Consider the following 24750-nt stretch of genomic DNA (forward strand, 5'->3'; position numbering starts at 1 on the left):
TATATTTGCTGCAGAGCCTTAATTGGAATTATATGGGTGGTGGCACTAACAATTGCTCTGGATGGGGGAGCCAAGAAGCAGTTTAAATTAGCATTATCTTCTCATTCTTTTTAATTTGCTTGAGCTTGCCTGGAAGTTTTGCATGAAACCCAATCAAAAGAGGGTTCTCTCCGGACAAAATCCCTAAGAAAGTGCCTCTCCTCAAGGCTGCAGTTTCCTGCTGTCATTTTCTGCAACGCCCATGAACGTGGTTTTGAAGCCAATTAAAAGTATTTTGGGGCTGGGGGTGAACCACCGGGGAAGATGCAATATTTAATGCCACCGGGGTAATTATTAATTAATCGATAATAAAAACAATATGAGTGATAACATTCCAGGAGCAAAGTGTTCCCTGCTATGCCGATAACCGTCTCCGGCGAAAACGAACTCTTTCGCCCTGACCCTGCGCGAGCCTCGCTCTGCTCTCCAGCTCGTCCCTTTCGCGGAGACCCGTTTGCGCGTCGGCTTAGAAGGAAGGAAGGAAGCGCGCGCCCTGGAGGGCAGCGGGGCCAGGCGCGGGGCAAAGCCCATGGAAGTCAAGGGGCCTGGCCTTAATGTGCAGCCATATATTTCCTCCCTCGTCCCTCTCCTCGCCAATTTCACTACGGCCGAAAAGTGACAATTCTTCTAGAAGGGGAAAGCGGGGAAATGGTGGTTGTGGTTTTGTTATACTTCATTTTAACAATAAATGGATGCATTTAGATGGTTTCCCATAACAGTATAGATGGAACGACAAAATCCACCGGGTAATTATTCCACACATTGAGAGTTATTGCATCTTTCCCATTCATTTCAATGTAGTTTACGCACAGAGAACCTTTCTGAGAATCCTAATTGTAGAGCTGGGAGCGACCCTCCACTCTTGGACTATGTAACCTTTTTCGTTATAGAGTCCTGTGCAGCACCAGTCTGTGCCCGTTTACTCGGACGTTTCAATGGGGACACGCTCCCACATAGCTGGGGTTGAGCAGCAGCCTTCACAATATTTCTGTCCTACAAAAGCCCTGTAAAACAGAGGCAATAATACTGTTCCCTATATTCCAAGTAAGATTACAGTGGTTTGCCGCGGAGGTGTGGGCAGAAAGACTTTTCCGGCTCGTATATTGAAGTAGCACAAGCCTATTCCCGGCTACTCAGAAGTAAACCCCAATTAAGTGTTCATAGAGGTATTGCTTTAGCCAGTAACAACACAATTTCAACCATGTCTACTCAAAAGTAAGTGTAATCGAATTCAGTGGCGCTTACTCCCAGGTAAAATGGGGTTAGGATTGCACCTGATTTACCTGGGACTCGGGAATAAGTCCCAAGGAACGAAACAGGACTTTCTTCTCAGTGCACACGGCTAGCATTACACTGTTCGTGACACCGGATCTGTTAATGTGCCCCTTTGTGGTTTTCAAGCGCCCTTCAAAAATAGATTATATATTAAAAGCAAAAACATTATTGTTGTTCTATTTTTAAGATGGGGCGCCAAGTTTATTTAATCGGAACTAAACTAATTTAGCAATAGATTTTGCTCAAAAAACACTTGGTTTTTTAAGAACTTTCGATTATTATTATTTTTTAAAATTCACCCGAATACATTTTCAGGGACGCTCTAGAGACACATTGTATTAGGGATATAGTAAGAGATCTGGTGTCATGAAACCTTCTCCTAGTCCAGCTTCGAGAAAGGTGGCCTTGTTTAGTTTGTTGTACCAAAAAACGAGAAAGAGTCTTGTGGCATCTTAAAGACCAAGGCACTGGCATCTATATAAAACGGAATCCAAAACACTGCCAAACACACGTGTGCGCGCGTGTCTAGGGGTGTTAAGCAGGAGGGGAGAGGGATCCTAGTGATGTGAAACGCAAAAACAAAACCGTTTGCCTTTTAAAACAGTCCGTGGTCCCCACCTGCTGTGATGAAATTGGAAACCTGCTAATACACGTTTGAGTTTCGCTCCGATTAGACCAGATTATAAGGATGTAGCTTCTACAACTGTCACGTACACAACATTTATCTTCCTACATCTTCAGGTGCCGGCGAGCACCTTTCAAAAACGAGAGAGATTGGAGAGAGGAAGGGAAGCCCTGCGCCACTTAAGCCATAGGTGTTCACTGCAGACTGTGCCAATTCAAACCGTCCGCGGATGCAAAACGTGGGTTCGTGCTGGTGGATCAGGCCTGTCCAGAAGCCAGTTTAAATCCTCTCCCCGAAATCTCTAGGAAATCCTCCCCCTTGACTTGGGGACTTGGGTCTCTCGAGATGGAGGGGGCTCTCCCGACCCCCTAGAAAAGACCCGGCCATTTATTTCAGGGAGGGCGACGGCTATTCAGACGTGCAGAGTAAGGGAAGGGGCACTTACGGCTTTGTCGCTGTGCTGCTGCTGCTGGAGCTGCTTCATGAGGATCGACTTCTTCTTGTCTTTGCAGCGCTTGTTCTGGAACCAGACGCGGATCACGCGCGGGCTCAGGCCGGTCATCTCCACCAGCTGCTCCTTCATGAGCGCGTCGGGCCGCGGGTTGGCCGCGTAGCAGGTGCGCAGCGTGTGCAGCTGCTTCTCGTTCAGCACAGTCCTCACGCGCGTCGTCTTCTCCGCCTGCTTGTGCACGTGTGGACGCAAGGAGGGTTGGCGCCCGGGCACGGAATCTGCGGGGAGGGAAGATGGCGGGAGAGAGAGAGAGAGGCTGATCAGGAGGGGGGAGGGAAGATTGCGCCCCCCCGGGGAAAGGTTGGGACGACCCGCCCAGCTAGTTCAACGGCGCGCCTTCCGGGGGCTCAAGCCACCCCCATGTCCCAGACTGAGAAGCCCTCTGGGGTTACCCTTTGTGGCTTTTAGATGTGTTTTAGTTACAATTTTATTGTGTATGCACCGCCGCAGAGAGCTCTTTAAGACGTTCAAAACTATTTCTGGCTAATGTTTCTAACTTATTTTAATGGTCTTATTGTATAGTCTTATATTCCTGTAAACTGTAAAATATTTGTATACTTCTGTAATATGATACAGGGGTATACAAATATTTTTATAAATAACTAAATAATTAATAAAGTAATTGTTTTTCCTAGTTCTTCGCAGATCATTAGTCAGTGAACCTGCCTTTGCGAAAGTCACATTGATACCAAAAATTAACAGCAGCAGCAGCAGCAACAACAACGCAAAACTGAGCCCTTTCTCGGAGGGGGGGGAGTGACTGGCACCTCAGGACTGGCATCTCCTCCTTGAGACAGCAGAGGAATTTTACTACGCCCCCCCCGGGCGCAGTCTAGGAAGAGGCTCAACTCGGGGCCGGAAAGGCAAACGCGGCGTGAAACAAAACAAAACAAGACCAACACGCGCAGCTTCTAAACTGCCATTTCGTTGTACAATAATTGCACACCCCATAGCTAAGTCTCTGGGAGGGATTGCCGCCCCCCCAAAGAAAACGCACCACAAGGTCTCCCCGCTGCCCCTCGGTTCCCGCAGGCCTGGAAGGGGGCTCCCGTCTCCCGGCGGAGGGCGCCTCTCCGCCCAGCACCAAGGGGCGGCGACCCGACCCCCGCCACCGCCCGGAGCCCCGGCTCCTCCCTGGCACATCAGGCAAAGCTTTCCCATTGAAGATCAAAATAATAATTAAAGAACAGGTTGTACAGGAAGTTCCTATTCCTGTATTATTATCGTCATTATTATTATTAGCCAAGTCTAACAAATAACCACGAATCTTCTCAGAAAAGGACCAACTTGAAAGAAACATGTTTAAATTAAAATATAGTAGCAGGAGTAGTAGCAATATTATTATTATTATTATTATTATTATTATTATTATTATTATTATTATTATTATTTATTATTAATACTTTCGGCCTTGTCCCTCCCCCCCCACTCCACAGGTTCTCCAAATAATGTTAAAGATGTCATTTCAAGCGCACAAGCCGAGGGCTGGAGAGGGACTGGACAGTCTCAGGAGAGGCTGGGCTTGAATTTCGCAAGGTTTGTCTCTGTACACACGCGCGCGCGCGCGCACACACACACACACACACACAAATATCGATCAGACTGCGCAAAAATCAAGCTACACCAAAGAGAGAGTTTAGACCAATAAATCCGATTGTTGCAATTATTACTATTATTCTATTTTTTATTAAACAAATCCCAAACTAATGTTGGCCTCGAATATTTACGTCCTTTTAAAAAGGTGCGCGTGTGAGGGGGTCGGCGGGGGGATTTAGCTCAGCAATGACTCAGATGACAGCCCGGCGTTAAAAGGAGACGCATCAGATGTCACACAAAACAGATGTCGGGGGCGGGGGGGGACCGGGCGGCGGGAGAGGAAAGCCGAGACCAACGGAATTGCCTGCACTTTCCGTCCCTGGGAGCCGCGGCCTCCGGGCGAGGAACCGGCTGCAACAGACAGACGCTTTGCGGCAAATGTTAAGAGACGGATTAAAAATGAGTCGTCGTCGTCGTCGTCATCCCACCGCAACGCTTTTAAAACTAAATAATTTATTTATTTATCTGTTTATTAGATTGCTATATTATTCTAAACCCGCGTCTTTGGAAGGTACAGGTACAATGCATCACATACAGATGATTATGATAATAAAAATAATTAATAAAAAACCTACAACAACTCAATATAGTTTATGTGGTTTGGAGATAAGGAAGGAAGGAAGGAAGGAAGGAAGGAAGGAAGGAAGGAAAGAAAGAAAGAAAGAAAGAAAGAAAGAAAGAGGGAAGGAACTGTCCCAGTGTTAAGGAATTGCCAGCACAATCTTATTATGCATGTATGTCTACTTGGGAGTAAGCCTCACTGTATTGAATTTGGCTTGCTCCCTTGTAAGTGAGCCCAACGTCAGAGAACTCGAGGCTGAAATGTTTAATTCACTTACTCGAGAGTAAGCCTCAGGATGGAGCAGTGAAATTTCCTTCTGCATAAACACCAGAGTGTTGCTCAGTTCAGTTGCAAAGCCAGCCTCGCTGTCCAGGGAGGACTTTAGTTCTAAGCAAATCCGGGGAGGTTTGGGCTGTAAGAATAGTAAAAGGAGTTCCCATGTCTAACTTTTGAAATCTATTTTTGTTCTTGTTTTTGTTTTGTTTTTGTTTTAAAGATTAACGGAAATCTGGTTATGCGCTGTTCCCCAAATTTTGTTTCAAACCTGATACACAGCCTCTGATTAAAAGAGCACATGAACAGCATCAATGTTTTGCGGGTGAGAAGGGTAAAACAAACATATTTTCTTCTGTTTCTAACCCCGCCTCCTCCCCTTAATCACTTAAGATCCCAGGACAATTTGCAAAAATTACATTAAAGCAATAAATTTAAGTAGCCCGTGTGAAAAGCAATTAAAATCCCAATATTCTAAAAGAGTGCGTACGTATGTATGTAATACATTAATTCCGAAAACTAACCGTGGGGTAATAGTGCCTTTATTAGGACTAATTCAACAGTCACAAAGGAAGGAATTCCCGTGCTGTTGAGCTGGGATTTCCCCCGCCCCGCGTGGAGCAATAGAGTTATCTGAAATTTAATAAATTAAAATTGAGTGCGAGACACAACTTTCTGTGTTTACACTCCGATCCTGTTTCCTGAAGAAGCAAGTCCTCCTGCCCATTCAGCGGGACTTGCCTGCCTGGCAACTCGAATCAACTCTGCTTGGGGGTTTAGGTCTGAAAAGAAACTTTGCTGCAGGCTGCACGTCCTCTCTCTTCCGCGGCCCCCTTTTCTCCACGGAGTGGGCGAGGGAGGCGCTCCCCCAGTGGGTGTGCGAGAGAAACAGAGAGGGTTACTTGGCCTCCACTCCGAGGCTGGCAGAGACGTCGCTCAGAAGGGAAGCCCCCTGCCCAGGCCTGGAGGTCCCACTCTGGTTTTCCTAAAAAGCCCTCAGCTGTGGAGACTGGGCTGTCCAACGAGGTCCAAACGCAGGACGAGAACCAGCGCCTTCAACAAAATCTGGAAGCTCTCCCCCTGTATTTTGGACCTCCCTGCCTATATTGTTATTCACGTGTGTAACTGAGGGGCGAGGGACTAGGACCAAAGTTTGCCACTGGGAGAGACTGGAGGAACGGGATTCAGACAGAATCCATTCACCCAACACTCCTAGGTCTGTGTGCCCACCATTTAAAGCAGACACACACACACAGCCCGCAAATGATCTGGGAACTGCAGTGCTTGGATGCACTGAACTACAGTTCCCGGGGTTCTTAAAGGAGATTGCTTTAAATGTGTCGCACTCACAGTACATTCCCTAGAAGTGAGCAGGATCTACTTTCTTCAAAGTATTGATTTTGGGGTGGGGGGGTCAGTGGGTTCACCATCATCTCCGCATGTCTTCTCTGTAGGTTTAAAAGAGGCTAACTGAACAAAGCAAGATTAAGTGCGGGCGGGGGCTCCCATCAGACCAGAGCTGGAGAGTATCAAAAGTTTGGGACATATACTCCTTCCTAACTCTGGGTAGGTGGCAAGATTCTCTCCGTTTCCCCCAGGGATGTTTTGGAGTCCCCTCCCTGGCTGGCGCGGTCTCTCCCAAGCAGAAAAGGGCAATAGACGCGGGGAAGGGGAGAGGGAGGTCCTTCTTCCTCCTTTTATTTTCTCTGTCCTACTCCATTTTGCAAGCGCTTGGGGGCAAAGGATCTTCACTATTTGGTTCGCCTACTGGGGTACTTTTGCGCCTCCCCTGACCTGTTGATGACAGCAGAAGTGATTGCATTCGGTCTCCTAAAGCTAAATCCATCTGTTCGTCTGAAAGGAGCCTCAATACACGTGTGTGTAGAGTGCACGGGTGGATCCAGAAAGGGTCTGCTGTTTGGAAAGATCCTAGGACAGAAAGAGTTCCGTCGGCTGTTGCGGAGGTTGGGAAAAGAGAAGGCGGGGAGGCTAGAAGATGAAGTGCGGAAGGGCGGGGGGAGTTGTGGATAGAGAAAAGAGAGAATCAGAAACGAAGGAACAGAGGGGGAAAGTGAGAAAGGAGTCAGGGCGGAGGGAGGGAAGGAGGAAGGAAGGAAGGAAGGAAGGAAGGAAGGAAGGAAGGAAGGAAGGAGCGTTAGCTGAGGTTTCTACATTGCAGGGGTTGGACTTGACGACCCTGCGGGTCCCTTCCAGCTCTCCACTTCCCCGGTTCTCTGCTGGGGCGCCCGCCTACCTGCGAGCTGGAGGCCCTGCCGGGCGCCTTGGAGGTGTCCGGGGCTGCGCGGGGGGCTCTCGGCCGACCCGGCCCGGTCGACGAGGAGGCTGTGGTCTGCGCGGCAGAGCAGCTCGTGGTCCCGCAGCGAGAACTCGTCTCCCGGCAGGAGCTGCCGGCTGCACACCGAGCAACGGAAGCACTCCAGGTGGTAGACGTTGTCCCGGGCGCGCATCACCAAGTCGCTGCTGCTGAAGCCCGACGCGCACTTGGCGCACTTGATGCCGAAGAGCCTGCGGGGAGGGAGGGAGGGAGGGGGGGGGCAGCCGTCAGGGGGGGCGGGCCGGGAGGGAAGGGGCACCACGGGCTCCCCACCCCTCGCAACCCCCCCGCGGCCTGGCAGGGACTAGGTGGCCCTGGGGACCCTCCCGGCCCTCCCATTCTGTGCTACCAGGGCGGCCAAGGGAGGCTCAGGTGAGCGGCGCGGGCTGCACCGCAGTTACCCCCGCAACCTCCTCGGGGCAGGAACCTGGCGTTTCCCTCCGCTCATTTAACGACAGGCAGCAATAAGGAGGAAAGAACCAGCCCTGGCGGCCTCTTGGGAGGCTGCTATTAGGGATACTCTAAGGCTATCCGTAAAGGGATCCATCGTTAAGCATTTGAAGATTTGTAAGCTCCTCGAGGCGGGGACCTAGGCTGCCAAAGCCGCGAACTTAATAACGGGCAACTTCAGCTCGGCAGCTCTTATGGTATACTATGATGAATAACGATTCAGATTTCAAGTCTCTTCAGACAGAGACCTAAGTTGCAGATGAGTGGTGCCAAATTAAGAATAATAAAATAAGAAGAATCGGCCTCCCTCGGACTCAGTTACGGAGAGTCCGTTCCGCCTTCCCATCGGCACACTGGGTATTAGCCGCCCTTCTTGCCAACTGGCTTTGGGGTTCGCTTTAGGGTGCCCAGGAATTTGTCTGGCCGGCATGTCTGACCCAGGCAAAGCTTGGCACAGCGTAGATCGGAAATGAAAAAAACAAATAAGCGGCACCGCTTAGGATAAGCTGGAGCAATATAAGAAAATTAAGCCACCTGGGGGGTTGGACTAGATGACCCTTGGGAGCCTTTCCAACTCTACAAATCTATGAAATCCCCCGCTTTCCCTCCCTCCGAACTCTGTGTGAAATGTCTCGCTCTTATCGCATCTGTCGGGTGGGAGACCACCAAGGGAGGAGTGTGAAAAATGAGGCTTCCACAGGCGAGTCTTTCTCTGGACTTCCGGCCGTCCGGAGTTCAAAGACCAAAAAGACATCCCTCCATCCTCTGTGGCCTGAAATCCCCCCCCCCCGCAAGCAAGCAAGATTTCAACAACATAGAGAAGAGAGGGCAGGGGGAGAAGAAATTTGCCAAAATAAAGCAAACATTTGCAAACAATTAATCGAATAAATAAAAGGGGGTTGTGTGACAAAAAGGCTCCGAAGAGGAGGAAAGAAAACGAAAGGGAAGCGGGGGGCAACTGGATTTGCTAGGCGTGTTTTTCCTTCCGCTCGGTGGGCGTCCCGCTCCGAGAGGGGGAGGAGGTCAGCATCACCTGATATAATCCCTTTTACAGTACGTTTTGCCATCTCTCACAAAACAAGTGCAGGTCTCGTCCAAATACTGGCTACAATCCGCGCATTTCAGGCAGGCCGCGTGCCACTCCAGGTCCGGGGAGACCTTCAGGATGTACTGGTCGTGGATTTCGCTCCCGCAGCCCACGCACATGGCAATCCCGGGTTTCTCTGCCGGTGGAAAGGAGCAAAGGACACTAAGAACGGACAGAATCTCTCATCAGGACTTTCTGGAAAGGGGGGCGGGAAACAAGTTTTCTTTTTAAAAAAAAAATCAGTCTAACACCAAACCAAATCAATCCGTATAATTTAACCCCAAATCAGGCACCGGTTTGGGTGCTGCGGCGGCACCTCTTTTATAAATCAACGCCCCCGCCCCAGCAAAGCAGGGGCATAAAAAGAAGAACGGAAGAACTCGGGGAATTTTGCATCTTTGACTTTCCCGTATAACTTTGTTTTCCGACTGCACCGCAGAAAATAAAAGCAAACGGCCACGTATTTAATACGCCCAGAAGAAAAGAGAAAGAGAATCTGGAAATCTTTCCATGACTTCGTTGTATTCTCATAATTGCTATCTTTATAGTTATTGCTAATTCTCCCTACAGTTTTCTGGAGGATCGTTCAAGTGTCGGGCGACAAGCCCCCGAATAAAAACATGCTCGTTTAAAAATAAACCAGCAGCAAATTCTGCAACTGCCAGGTTTTGATAAGAATCCAGGAACGAAAAGGCAAACGGTGGCGTAAAGGAGAGGGGGAAATTTATGCTTATAAATGCATATCTATATATAGCCGTAGATATATAGATGGAACCTTTTTACAATATTTGTTATGTTTGGCCATCTCCCCGCCCTCCGCGAAAGGGTCTTGCAAAAGCAAAGCCCCCGCAAGAAACCACATTCCAATGCACCCAAATCTTTACGCACAAGAGAGAGAAAGAACTGGAGCCACTTACTTTTGGAATGATCCCCCATAGCACCCAGGAAAGAAGAAGGAAAAAGAATATCCACCATGCAGAAGGCGAGGTGGGGCAGTGCTGGGAGTCGGAAAGGGGGCGGGGGTCCAAGCGGGCTGCCGAGCCCCCAGCCTGCCGCCGCCGAACTAACTCTTCCAGCCCCGGCGCGCGGGGAGGGCTGCTCGCGCCGGCCCAGACGCAGCATGACGTCAGCACGCCACGGACCACCCCCTCCCGGGGGCGGGGCGCTGACCTCACCCAGCCTCTCCCGCGCCCCGGAGGCCATTGGCCGGGAAGGCGGCGGCGAGCGCGGATTGGCCCGCGGTGAACAATGGGACGCCGAGCCCGGGGCGCCAAGTCCCGCCCGCGTCCCAGGGCGGAGATCCCGGGGCTGGAGGGGAGGAGGGTCCCGAAGGGCGACCCCCGCCTTCCTCCCTCTCCTTCGTAGTCTTGCAAGTCAAAAACGCCCCTCGAAGGGGCCGCCCGGGACCAGCAGCCAAAGGGGCTTCTTGCCGGCAGCCCCGTCGCGGCGCCTCCTGCTCCTCCTCCTGCTCCTGCCCCGTCGGAAGGGGCCTCGCTCCCGCCCCTCCCGCGCCCCCCGGGGCCTGGAATCCCGGAGGAGTCCTGCCGGCGGCGCCGAGCCAGAGAGATCAGCGCTCTGACCCGGGAGAAGGCAGGCGCCGAGTTCAGGGTCCCCTTATGCGATGGCGTTTCCTCTCCGGGAACCGCGGGCGGGACTGCGGGCCTCACCGGCGCCCCAGCGCAGCCCCCTAGCAGCATCCTTACCCAGAAGTAAGTCCCACCAAGTCTGCTTCCCTCCCTCCCTCGCCCGCCCGGGCTGCGCAACCCGGACTGCTGTGGAATCTGCGTGCCCAGGATGGCGCTATGAAGCGTGGAAAAGTCCATCTTTTTCTTTCGTATTTTCTCTTCCCCGTTTCCTTCCTTAGGCAAATACTGGCATATTTTCTAGATTTCTTGATGTTTTATCCCAGTTCATTTACTGTGTTTTTAAAATCACAACTTTCTCCCCGCTGCTTACTTGACCCATGGAAATGGTTAAACTCCTGTCATGTTGCAGCCTCGGGACTCGGAGAAGCCGCAACAATCCGCCTAGAAAAGTTGTTTATTTTTTTCTCCCCCCGCTAAGCCGGCCAGCCTTATAAGAAACAGAACTACCCGCAACTCCACGGGTTTCAAGCGTTTCTTGAATTTGGAAACACGTTTCCGAAGAGAAGGTTCCTTCGTTTGGATTTTTTTAAAAAACCCTCTGTGTTTCTTTTTAAAATCCGTTAATTAAAAGTGGCAGGAATAAAAACCTGGGGAATGTTTTGGATGTTATTTTTTTAACAATTAAACCGGATGCAACTCACCCTTAATTTTATTCAAACGAAAGGTTTCTGATTTCACTTCACTTCTCTTAAACCAGAAGCCTTTGCGAGGCGCCAGAAATTAATAGAAACAAGGCTCCTAACAGCTAATTCCGTGACCTCCTTTCCATATATTTAAATCTTTTTCTCTCCCCACATCTTTTTTAAAAAACGATGGGGATGCGGCGTGTGGGAAAGGGACTTTCTAGCATAGCCAGAAGCTGTTCCGATGGTCATGTACACAAAATAAATTTGGTGACAGAAATCGTCTTTAGTTGGTAGCGCGTGCAGGTTTTATTATTACACAGAAATCTTCGTCAGGCAAACCAGAAATTTAGTGAAACATTTGAACTTTTAAACCAACTGAAGTTGTTTCAATAAAATCTACACCAGCTCAATCCCTGCTAACGAAACTATTGCCCAGAACTGCTTGGTGGACTTTTCCTTCAAGGAGTGGGCTACCTTAAGGTCTAGCCACTTTATTTAGTATATATTTAGTATTTATAGTTTTATAGAACAGCATTATATTGTTCTATTAGGATAGGATTACACTTGTTTGGTATTATGCATGCCTATGCGTGCTTCTCTGAAATCCGTGCAGCTTTCTCCCAGGTATATGAAGGCATCAAGATGTGAAATACGTTTTTTAAAAAATAATGTTTGTTTCTCCCTCCTCTTCACATAATGGTATCGACAACTCTATATTTTAATAGGACATAACTCCCACATATAATTTACTGATTTCAAAACATCTTAAATTATAAATTAATATTACCATTATCCATAAAGTTAGGAAGAGAGTGCATATTCAGGCCACATGGCATATATATACTATAGCTTTTTTGCGGGCGCCTGCCCTCCCTCCCCAACCCCGCACTCCAGTTCAGGGTATTCCGAGGAGGCCCTCGGCCCTCCCCAGGGACCAATTCGCGCCGCTCGTGTGGACGCCCCCGATCGGACCCGGGGCGAGTTCTTCTCCCTCCTGCCTTTCCCTCGGATGCAAGAGGGAGCTCTGCCGGGAGGGCGGCTCCGGCGCCCCAAGCGGGAAGCAGCCGCGGATCCGCCCCGCGAGAGGCGCGCCGGCCTGAATGAGGCAGAGCCGGGAGGAGCAGCTCCGAGCGAGGGAGCCTCCTGCCGAAGGAGCCGGGCCTGGGGAGCGGAGGAACAAAACGGCCTGCAACTAAGCAGAGATGAACCTGCTGCTGCATCAATTTGCATTTTTAAGTTGTTGCAACCTTGGGATAAAAGGCGGATATTAATGAATTGAATGTTCGGACACAGGGCTCGCCTCTTGACCCCCATAGACAAAGCTCAAGCAGGATCTGCAGGTAGATCTCTAGGTGATTTGCAGTATTGGCAAAAGGGTTTTGCTTATATCTGGTTCTCCCCCTCCTCACCTGAATCCCCGCAAGAACCCGGGCTCGGCTGGGAGGCACCGGTGGGCTGGATTGCTGAGGGGAGATTTGAACCCTGCTCTTTCCCAGGCCCGAGTCCCTCATGAACCACTCCACCAAACTGGCGCCCCATAACAGAGGCCTGTCAGTTTCCCACAAGAGCCAGTCAGGCCAGGGGGCGACAAAAGCTGGATCAGGACCTACAAGTGATTTGCAGTATTGGCAAAAGTTCTTATTCTAACCATATTTACCACTGTGTTTTTTTTGTTTGTTTGTTTACCATCTTTATATCATGTCTTTCCTCCAAGGAGCTCAAGGCAAGTATTTTTAGTTGCTGCCTCTCCTCCCACCCAGTAAAAGCAAGGAGAGGAGATCACCTGTGATTTGTGTCCTTCCTCCCTCCCACCTTAAACAACACTCTAGATCCCTCATCTTCACATTTCCTGCCCTGAGCTGTCCTCTTCCACTTCTACCAGCCTTCATCACAGGGTGTTTCTTTTGGAGGGGGGGGGTGTTGAAAGTGGCCATGACCTTTATTGGTTACAATAAATAATAGAGACACAGGCTTTCACAATTTTACTTCTGTTGTTGTTGTTGTTGTAACAAAGTAATAATAAATAAATAGAAATGAAAATGTGCACCCCACCCCTGAGACCATTCCATTATAACTATCTAACTATCTAACAAATACTTTCCATATCTCCTCAAAATCATTTCTCCTACATATTCCCCATCTTACCTTAATAGCACATGTTAATTTATCATTAATAACTATATCCCACACCTCTTTACACCATTCTTCCATTTTATATTCTGCTTGCCCCTTCCACTTCCTAGTTATAATATCTTGTGCAGCTGTCAATACATTTGTGAGCAAGTCTTTCATAGCCTGCGAATCTTCCACCACATTGTAAACTGATAAGAATGCTACCTCTGGACTTTTGGTCAGCTTTAACCCTGTGATTTCTGTTATCTCCTTAAATACCCTTTGCCAAAAAGTTTGTATGTATTTACACCTCCACCACATGTGAATGTAAGTCATCCTGGCATTCCCTCCAACATAACGCCAAATATTCCTTCTTTAATTGATTTAATGATGTGCAGTACCATCTCCATACTAACTTATAGTAATTTTCTTTTCTCCACCCAATCCTTTATTTTAAGTCTTTTCTTCTTTTTCGCTTTTTCAATTTCCTTTTTTCAATTTACTGGGAAATCTTCTATCACTACCACCAGAGTTAGTGGGGAATTTACTGGTAACAAATTTCCTTTATATTTCGCCCATATCTCAATAATGTTTCTTAATAAGGGATTTTCAATATTCTGCCACCATTGCCTACTTGGTTTGATAAAAAATATATTCACTAACTTCTCCCTCATTTCCTGTGTACCACTCTCACTCTCCTTGTTATATTATCCCATCTATAATATATCTTAACTGATTTGCTATATAATATAACTTTATGTTGGGGAGACCCAGTCTACCTATTTTCTGGGGTTTATTAATTCTGGGTTTATTACCCCAGTTACAAAATCTTTTGATCATATTTTGCCAACCCTTTAGCTCTATGTCCGATATCTTAATTGATAACATTTTAAATAAAAAAATATTCTAGACAAAATTTTCATTTAAATTATCACTATTCTTCCAAACCATGAAAGCTTAATTTTCTTATATTCCTCCAGCTTTTCCTTAATTTCATTCTTTTTTTTATAAGATATTTATTAAAGTTTTAAAGATTTATATAAAATAGAAAAAACAAAAGAACAAACAGAAACAACAAAAATATATACAAAACACATACAACAACAAATATAATTTCAATCCCCTATATTCATAAAACTTACTTTCCCGACCTCCTCATACCTCCCCTCTCTGTATTCCAATCTCTAATTAGTTCAATTCAGCAAATCCTTCCCCTAATTTCTATATAGTTTTTGACCTTTCTTTTCTTAATTACATAATCATTACAGCTAAAAACCCCTTAATTTCAAAATCAACATCGTTCTAACATTCAATAATTTTACAATGTTTCTTAAGATAGTCCTTAAACTTCTTCCAATCTTCTTCCGCCGTCTCTTTTCCCTGGTCTCGGATTCTGCCGGTCATTTCTGCCAGTCCCATATAATCTATTACCTTCACCTGCCATTCTTCCACGGTGGGTAGATCTTCTGTCTTCCAATACTTTGCGATGAGTATTCTTGCTGCTGTTGTAGCATACATAAAAAATGTTCTGTCCTTCTTTGACACCAATTGGCCGACCATACCCAGGAGAAAGGCCTCTGGTTTCTTCAAAAAGGTATATTTAAATACCTTTTTCATTTCATTATAAATCACTTCCCAGAAAGCCTTAATCCTTGGGCATGTCCACCAAAGGTGAAAGAATGTACCTTCAGTCTCTTTACATTTCCAACACTTATTATCAGGCAAGTGGTAAATTTTTGCGAGCTTGACTGGGGTCATGTACCACCTATAAGTCATTTTCATAATATTTTCTTTTAAGGCATTACATGCCGTAAATTTTATACCAGTGGTCCACAACCGTTCCCAGTCCTCAAACATAATGTTATGACCAATATCTTGTGCCCACTTGATCATAGCTGATTTAACTGTTTCATCCTGTGTATTCCATTTCAACAGGAAGTTATACATTTTTGACAAGTTCTTAGTTTTGGATTCTAACAATTCTGTCTCCAATTTTGATTTTTCCACCTGGAAACCAATTTTCCTGTCTAACTTAAAAACCTCCATTATTTGATAATAATGAAGCCAGTCTCGCACTTTATCTTTCAATTTCTCATAACTCTGCAATTTCAATATATCCCCTTCTTGTTCCAAAATTTCCCAATATTTCGGCCATTTGGACTCCATATTAAGTTTTTTCACAGCCTTTGCCTCCATTGGTGACAACCACCTTGGGGTTTTATTTTCCAATACGTCCTTGTATCTTATCCAAACATTAAACAATGCTTTCCTGACAATATGGTTTTTAAAAGCTTTATGAGCTTTAACCTTGTCGTACCACAAGTATTCTAGGTCCAAAATATCTGTGTTCTCAAGAAGCAGCCAATCTTTCAACCAGCAGAATGCTGCTGATTCATAGTAAAGTTTAAAGTCTGGCAGGGCAAATCCGCCTCTTTCCTTTGCATCAGTTAATATCTTAAATTTTATTCTGGGCTTCTTGCCCTGCCAGACAAATCTAGAAATATCTTTCTGCCACTTCTTGAAACAATCCATCTTGTCCACAATCTGCAATGTTTGAAACAAAAACAACATTCTAGGCAAAACATTCATCTCTATAGCTGCAATTCGACCCAACAAGGAAAGCTTCAAGTTTGACCAAATTTCTAAATCTTTTTTTACTTCTGTCCAGCATTTTTCATAATTATCTTTAAATAAATTCACATTTTTAGTTGTCATATTAATCCCCAAGTATTTCACTTTCTTAACCACAGTTAAACCTGTCTCATTCTGAAACTTCTCCTTTTCCATAGGTGTTAAATTTTTCTCCAATACCTTAGTTTTAGATTTGTTCAGTTTAAATCCTGCTACTTGGCCAAACTCTTGAATTAGTTCTAAAACCCTTTTGGTACTAGATTCTGGCTCTTGTAACGTAAGTACCAAATCATCTGCAAATGCTCTCAATTTGTATTGTTTAGCTCCGACCTGTACCCCTTTAACCAGCTGATCCCTTCTGATCATATTTAACAAAACCTTCAGGACCGATATAAAAAGTAATGGGGAGATTGGGCACCCCTGACGTGTCCCTTTTTCTATCTTGAACTCTTCCGTAACCACATTATTTACAATTAACTTTGCTTTCTGCTCTGAATATATTGCACCTATACCGTTTTCAAATCCTTGGCCTACCCCCATCCCCTGGAGATTCTTCTTCATAAAACTCCAAGAAATATTGTCAAAGGCTTTCTCCGCGTCCACAAATATCAAGACTGCTTTAGTATTTATATTCACTTCTAACTTTTCCAAAATGTCTATTATATTCCTTATATTGTCTGACATATGTCTTCTCGGGAGAAAGCCCGCTTGGTCCCTATGAATCTCCTCCATCAAAACTTTTTTCAATCTCTTAGCCAAAATGTCAGCAAAGATTTTGTAATCCACATTTAGTAACGAAATAGGGCGGTAGTTCTTAAGTTGAGTCTTTTCAGTCTCAGTCTTCGGTATAAGTGTAATATAAGCTTCTTTCCACGTTTCTGGTGCCCTTTTCCCCTCCAAAATTTCATTGCAAACTTCCTTCATAGGTTGTAATAGCCACTCCTTCAACATTTTATAATATCTGGAAGTAAGCCCGTCCGGTCCCGGGGACTTGCCCAATTGCATGTTTTGAATGGCACCTTCTATTTCCTGCTCAGTTATTTTCTGATTCAAAATTATTTTACTTTCATGAGAGATTTTTTGTAATCCATAAGTCTTAAGAAATTTGTCTATATCCATTTCTTTCTGCGGCCCTTGTGTGTATAATTGTTTAAAATATCTCTGGAAGCAATTTCTGATCTCATTTGGCGCATATATGTTCTTTCCTTCCACTTCTAAATTTGTAACCGTATTTAATTTTTGTCTTTTCCTCATTTGCCAAGCCAATAGCTTACCACATTTGTCTGCTGATTCAAATGTCTTTTGTCTCATTTGTTTAATTTTCCATTCTATTTCTTGATTCATCAGTTCCATATATTGTGTTTGGTATAATTTGATTTCTCTCAAAATCTCTTTAGACTTTGGTTTTGATCTTAGTTTCCTTTCCCCTTCTTTTATCTTCTCCAAAATCTTATATTTTTTCTCATTTTGACTTCTATTTTTTATTGCATTTTGTTGTATCAGAAATCCTCGCATAACGGCTTTACTTGCGTCCCAGATTACTCTTTTTTCAACATTAGTATTCATGTTTATTTCAAAATAGTCTCTTAATGTTTTTTGGGCCTTTTTATACACTTCTTCATCTCTAAATAAGGTGTCATTCATCCTCCATCTGAAGGAGCCAGTTGTTATTTGCTTCATCTCCATTCTTACTGCGTTGTGGTCGGAGCACGTTTTTGGGCAGATTTCCACTTTCTTTATCTTTGATGCCATTCCTCTAGTGAACCAAATTTGGTCGATTCTGGTCCATGTCATTTTGGCTTCAGAAAAGAAAGTTCCCTCTCTTTCAAGAGGATTCTTTGTTCTCCAAATGTCAATCAAGTCCATATTGTCAGTCATTTCAAAAAAAGTTTTTGGTAGTCTTCCATCCTTAGTAAGTACCTGTCTTTGTGCTTTGTCCATATTTGTAGATACAACTCCATTCATGTCTCCCATCAAAATTAAATTATAGTCCAGATAGACCAACAAAGTCTCATGCAACTTCTTAAAAAATTCAGATTTCCCCTCATTCGGTGCATAAATTCCTACAATCAAAAATTTCTCTCCTTGGACTTGAATTTCAATTGCCAAGAATCTTCCTTGTTCGTCTTTAAAAATTAATTTCGGTAGCAATTTTTCCTTTGCATATATCACAACTCCTCTTTTTTTGACTTTGTCAGATGAAATAAATTCTTGTCCCAATCTTTTATTCACCAATATTTTCCTGTGTAACCTCATCACATGTGTTTCTTGTAAACAAATCAAGTCCAATTGTTCTTTCTTCAATATATGAAAAACAGCTTTCCTCTTTCGAGGCATATTCAAACCATTACAATTCCAGCTTAGAAGTTGCAGAGCCATGATAAAACTATTTACCTCCTACTGCTCCAAGTAGTTGTTCTTCCTCTGTCGGTGGTTTCAACCCGAATGACAAGTTTGATATGTCCAGTGTTCCTCCCAATGGGGTCTGTTCCTCCCCAGATTCCACCTCCTTCTGCAGATCCTCTTCGTGGTCTCTCAAGAATTTGTCTTTATCACTCAGTGTCCTTATTCTTATCTTCCTTCCTCTGTATTTAATAGATAGGCCTTGTGGAAATTCCCACCTGAAGAATATCTTATTTTTTTTCAGTAAAACAACCAGATCTCTGTAGTAGGTTCTTACGTCCAAAATATGCTTCGGGATATCTTTAAAGATCTCCACATAGGAATTTTCAATCTCCAAGGCTTTTTGGTAGTGCAAATTCAAAATTTTATCCCTTTCTTCTATTGATCTTAATGTTATCAAGCAGTCTCTTGCCTTGTTCTTCCTTTGTCTTGTACCAAGCCTAAATGCACTCACTATCTTGAATTCATCCTTCTCCAGGCCCTGTTGCCAAAAGTCCAAAAATTCTTTTGTCAGGAAGTGCGCCAGATTATCTCTCTCACTTTCCGGAACTGATCTGATCCTTAAGTTTCTCTCTTTTCTTTGCAATTCGATCATAGACAAAGTCAGATCATGATCCTCCAATTTCTTAATGACCGGTGGTATCCTCTCCTGAGTGGCAACAGCAATTTCCTTTGCTTCCTCAGCAATCTTTCGAGTTGTCGCTGAGTCCTCCAAAAGTCTTACAATAGTCTCTGTATTGGAATTTACCTTCCTTCCCAGTTCATCAATACTTTTCGTATTCAAATCAATTTTTGCTGAGACCTCAGCCACTTGTTTATTAGTTTTCACAATTTGTTTATTAGTTTCCGCAACTTGTTTACTTGTCTCTGTTCCCTGCTTCGTTAAATATTCCAAAGATGCATTAATTTTACCAAGTGCCTGTGCCAGGGCGTCTTCTGTTGACATAGTTCTTACTTTTGTTTGAGAGGCAGCAGCTGCGCCCGTGCCTCCGGATGTTGAAGCTCTTCGCTGGTGGGAAATATCAGTCTTGTATTGTTTACCAGATCTTAAGCCTTTTTCTTCCAATTTCCCCTTATCTTTATCCATAACACTTTCATTCAGAGCCAAGGTCACGTCCTACACTTGTACTTTTGTTTTCAAAAGGAAATTTCCACTGGCTCTCACTTCTGGTGGCTTAGTTGTTATTGTTACAACAAAGTCTCCACTAGGGGGAAAGATTCCACCTTCACTTTGAAATTTTGTAACCAATGTCCCTTTAAAAAACCCCTTTTCTCCTATTAGCCACAGTTTCCAGTTTGTCTTCAATACTATTTTATATAGAAGTCCATCCAAAGACACTGTATCTTTACACAGAGTTAATACTACAAACAATCCCAATATGCTGACAGTCCACCATTCAGTTTCCCTGTCAAGGCAGTCTGACTCCAGAGATCAAGGCAGCAGATATTCTTTTTTTAAGTTCTTTCCTTTCATGCAGGCATAAAAAAAGTTCAATTTCCACCTCCCTCCGCTCCTGCCAAACGGCGGGGAGAAATGTTCATCCAAACGATAGATTACTAATTTCAGAAAAATGTTCACTCTTAAGTTACAGCTTACAGTCACTTTGCTTTAGATTATCTACAGAATGGAAAGGCAGACTTCCTTTTTGTACCTTTCCCGTGCTAGTGCCAAAATTCTTGATATTAATTTCAATTTAAGTCTGTTAATCCTACTCACGAATAGTTGCTTTTAAGTCCAAATTCTTGGGAAGAAATCAGCGCTCTCCGATCATGGCGATGCGGCTTCACTCAGCAGGCTGGATAGACGACCCTCAGCACCGCGCCGCTCACCCGCTGCCGCTCCGAAGCCTTTAAAAAGGCTCCTTTGCGGTTTTGGGGGGGCGCAAAAGGTGCCCGCCGGGTCTCCTCGTTCACAGGCTTCCGCACCTGTGATTTTAAGGGTCCCCTCTTCGCCGTAGCAGTCAGGACCCGAACCCGCTGAGCAGACTTCCCCCGGAGCTCGGGGGGAAATCCGCCATTAATAGCTGGCGCTGACCGGAAGTCCTTAATTTCATTCTTTAATTTCACTCTTTAATTTTTCTCTTGTTCTAAATTTTCTAAGTTTCTTGTTCTATTTATTCCCAAATACTTTATTACATTTCTTAGTTTTATATCTATTTTTTTCCTTCAAAATTTTTCATTTTTCATCTTCGTCATAATTAAATATAATCATTTCTGATTTGAATTAATTAATTCGCAACACTGTTATTTCTCCCCCCAAAAATCCAAATGTGTTTCTATTACCTGCATATTTTCCAATGGATTTTTTTGTTGTTAGCAAGGTGTCATCTGAAAATAAGCTTATTTTCTCCTTTCCTTTATTGCTTATTCCTTTTATATTTCCATCTTCTCTAATTACATTGGCCAGAGTCTCAATGACCAATACAAATAAAATTGGGGAAAGGGGGCATCCTTTGTTGTTTGTTCTGTTATACCATCATTCACTATGAAATATGCCTTGTTCATCAAATATAATTGATTTCTTAATGCTTTAAATAGTTCTGCAAATCCTAAACTTTCTATAATCATTTTTAATGTCGGCCATTCTATACAGTCAAAAGCCTTAAAGATAGCCAATGCTACAATACCAACTTTCAATTTATTTCTTCTTCTTATATCTATTTTATTCAACACTTTCCCTATTAAACTAGACAAACAAAACCACATTGGTTTTTATTTATACTTTTTTCCATTATTAAGGTCAATATTTTACCATCTTGATTTATTAGAGAAATTGGCCTATACAATCCTGGGTCCTTCAAATCTTTTCCTGGTTTTGGCATTAAGCTAATTATTGATTGTTCCCACAATGGTGAGATCCTCTCACCCTCTATTACTGAATTATATACTCCTTCAATTTAGGAACCATTTTTTAAAAAATACCTTATAATATTCCATTCCCAATCCATCTGTTCCTAGGACTTTACCCCCTTTTAGTTTCCCTATAACTTCCTCTATTTCTTTTTCTGAAATTGGTTGTTCCATAACCTCTCTATCCCTACTTTCTAGCTTTATCTTCCAGTGTCTCTTGATATATTCTTTCAGCTTCCCCATAGTATTGTTAACTGCTGAATATAACTCTTGATAAAACTCTTCGGAAACCTGAGCCAGTCCGGGGGGTCCGGCACACTTCTCTGCGCGACTCTGATCTTCCCCCAAAGACCTTCGACTCCAGCAGCACGTAAACACAGCGGAACAGAAGCAGGAACGTCGTTCGTGTGGTAATAACTCAGACTGGACGCAGCAGTCTCCTTATCTTTTAAAGTCTTTATTCCTTAGCAAAACACAATAGCTATAAATCCTGGCGACAGTTCACTCATCGCTGCTCTCTCCACGGAGCAAACACACACACTGACTGAACACAGGAAACCACTCCCCTCAGTGTTCTAAACCCCGCCTCAGAATGTGAGACGTCACTCAGAACTTCTTAACCCTGTGAGTTCTGAGCCTCTCTCCACACCCCCTCTCGAATCACGTTCTGAGAGGACCTCTGAGTGTTCAACACTTTCCCCATTGCCTTCCGCCCCTTCCTGGCATCGTTGTTAGGCACCTGTTGAACCTCATAAATCTCAGGTTCGCACTGTGCGAAACCAACCCACGCATTTGTGACCTGAAACCTCTCAGGTGGAATTCCCTTTGTAGCCCGCGATGACCGCCTGGGCACAAACTGGGGTGCTCCTTCTGACCCACTGGGGCCAGCATGTGCGTCTTCCTCATCAGAAGACTCCCCCTCTGACTTGACACGTCTGTGAGCTTTCTCCATTATGCGCACAGGAGATGAGGGCTCACTCTTGGACACTCTCTTAACAACCTGTGGAGACGCCCTACTCTGTTCAGGGACCTGGTCTCCACCAGCAGGTTCAGGCTCTGGCTCTCCCTCCTCCTCAGAGTCAGACAGACAATCCGAGTGAACGTCAGAGCGCGCTTTGCGCCTTGCCTAACCATCCTGCTCAAAGAACTCAGCCTGTTTACTGACCAGAAGCTTGGTCTGATCACCTTCTGGATATGCGAATCTCCACCCTTTTGTCGCAGGCTCATATCCACAGAAGATCATTTCCTGGTACCTTGGGCCACCCTCCTGCTGCAGAAACTTTGGTACAGGCACCATGGCTCTGCTACCAAAAGTGCGAAAGAAATGCACAAGCGGCTTCTGTCGATGAAGCAGGAAATACGGGGTGTCACCTACCACTGAATTGTAGTACCTGTTCATCGTGAAATTGGCTGTCTTTACCGCCTCCCCCCAAAAACTTTGAGGCAAACCAGAGTCATCCAGTAGAATCTCTGATGCTTGAACCAGAGCTTTACTCCTAAGCTCTGCCACGCCACTGTCCTGAGGAGAAGTCACCTTGTGACGTATCCCCCTCTGGCGAAAGAAACCCTTTAAAGCAGACCCAGTGACCTCTGAACCTCGGTCACACTTGAACCCCTGCACCTTGGTGGAGAACCTTAGTTCCACCTCTGCAACCCAATCTTTGATAAGTTGTGTTGCCTCCTCCCTAGTTTTCAGCGTGAATGCCCATGCGTTCCGCGTAAAATCATCTGTCAGCACCATCAGAACCTTGGCCTTGCCCAGACTTGGCTGTGGCATACCAAAAAGGTCTGCATGCACAAGCTCAAAAGGCTTTGTGGTTACTCTCTCCACCCTGGGATGATTAAATCCCTTGTTCCTTGCTTTTCTGCAAGCTCTGCAATTCAAAGGTTGACCACATTCTTTTACCCGGCACCCTTTGGTGCACTCTGATAACATCTGAATGTCCTCACAGGACCCATGTGACATTCTCTTGTGCCACACACAAGCACACGACACATGAGTGTGATCAGTGGCTTTCCCAGCATTCCCCTCACCCTCCAGAGGTGTTTCCAGAACAAAGAGGTTGTTCTGATTCTTCTCAACACTTATTAGCCATTTCCCCCCTCTGGAAATTGTACAAACATTTTTCTCAAAACTCACTGAATATCCCTCCTGTAAAAGGCAAGGTACAGATAACAGGCAATGTTTTATCTCAGGTACAAAATAGACCTTCAGTTCAGCCTGTAAGAAAGAGACAAACACGTTAGCAAAATGAGTCACATGTCCCTGTGAACCAGTAGCAAATTTAACTGTTTTCCCAGTTGAAACAGCCTTGCAGTTCCACATTTGTCCATCAGGTGGCGCTGTTACCAGATGGGCATTAGCAGCCGAGTCCACAACCCAACGTAGCACTCTGGAGTTGACCTTCTTTGTTGCCTTAGCAACCGACTTCCTGCTGCCCCCGACCTTGGGGCCTTCGCTGCAGGTGTTCTCCAAAACTGCCATTGACGCAGTCAGCTGATAAGCGTTTCCTCCCTTCTCTGGAGCTCGTAGCGTAAGCGCTTTCCCATGCCTGCCTGCTCTGCAGGACTTGTTGCCATGGAAACCCGGCTGGTTCCCATGGGAAGCAACCTTGGACACATCCTGCCCTGTCTCCCTTGCTCTCTGTGGGCAGCTGCGACGCAGGTGTTCAGAAGAAGCACAAACAAAACATCGCCGAGTGGAAAACTTTGCAAACTTGCCTTTGGTCTTCTCTGCCCCCCCAACCTTTCCAGCAGCACTCCTTGAAGCTTTTCTGCCTTTGGGGAAATGGCCTTTGGCTTCTGCTGTGGTTTCTCTGCAAACCCCCTCCAGCTCCTGCCAAACAGCCTGGGCACTCTCAAGACCCTTGGAATGGCTTGCACCCCCACTCTCAGGTGCATCTCTCAGCTCTTCTCTCAGCCGCTCTCCAGCACGCAGCTCATGTGTTGGTGCATTCCAACAGCTTCTCAACACAGTCCCAGCCCCCTGTGGGCCTTCTGGGCGTCCCTCAGCCCCTCTTGGGCTTGGTGCCTCCTCAGAGCAATTCTCAGCCCCCTCTGGCCTGGCTCCCACTGTCTTCTTCAGTGCCTGCCTTCTCTCGACCCAGGGCTTGCTCCCGTCCACCTTATCAAAAGGGATTGATGATTTCTGGCTGTCTGCCATCTTGCCCCGGGGCCCGGCCTACTTACAGTACCTCCCGGTCCAGCAGATCAGATCCTCCCAGTGAGCTCCCTTCTGGGCACAACTCCAACTGGTTCCAGCCTCCTTAGCTGGCCTTTGGCTGCTCCTCAGCCGACTCTGACTGCAGTCTTTCTTCCCAGCGTCTCATCAGCTGGCTTTTGGCTGCAGTCTTCTCCTCAGCCGGCTTCGCCCACACGCACGAACGTTGCTTATCTTAATTGCTGATGGTCCATAACCTCTTCGGAAACCTGAGCCAGTCCGGGGGGTCCGGCACACTTCTCTGCGCGACTCTGATCTTCCCCGAAAGACCTTCGACTCCAGCAGCACGTAAACACAGCGGAACAGAAGCAGGAACGTCGTTCGTGTGGTAATAACTCAGACTGGACGCAGCAGTCTCCTTATCTTTTAAAGTCTTTATTCCTTAGCAAAACACAATAGCTATAAATCCTGGCGACAGTTCACTCATCGCTGCTCTCTCCACGGAGCAAACACACACACTGACTGAACACAGGAAACCACTCCCCTCAGTGTTCTAAACCCCGCCTCAG

General features: G+C 45.6%; 1 protein-coding gene across 3 annotated transcripts in view; it reads right to left on the minus strand.

Moving 5' to 3' along the window:
* Positions 1 to 9750, minus strand: part of ISL2 (ISL LIM homeobox 2) — a 39812-nt gene extending 30062 nt beyond the window's left edge. For 2 of the 3 annotated variants that reach the window (XM_053402678.1, XM_053402677.1), the window contains exons 1-4: positions 9671 to 9750; positions 8700 to 8889; positions 7136 to 7407; positions 2385 to 2668 (exon numbers count right to left, since the gene is read on the minus strand). In XM_053402678.1, the coding sequence (XP_053258653.1) occupies positions 2385 to 2668; positions 7136 to 7407; positions 8700 to 8889; positions 9671 to 9728 (804 nt within the window). In that variant the 5' untranslated portion in view covers positions 9729 to 9750. Of the gene's footprint in view, positions 1 to 2384; positions 2669 to 7135; positions 7408 to 8699; positions 8949 to 9670 lie in introns of all 3 variants that reach the window. The other variant, XM_053402679.1, reaches the window with a different exon arrangement.
* Between the last annotated feature and the right edge of the window lie 15000 nt (positions 9751 to 24750).

This window comes from Podarcis raffonei, chromosome 9 (assembly GCF_027172205.1).
Source record: "Podarcis raffonei isolate rPodRaf1 chromosome 9, rPodRaf1.pri, whole genome shotgun sequence".
NCBI lineage: Eukaryota > Metazoa > Chordata > Lepidosauria > Squamata > Lacertidae > Podarcis > Podarcis raffonei.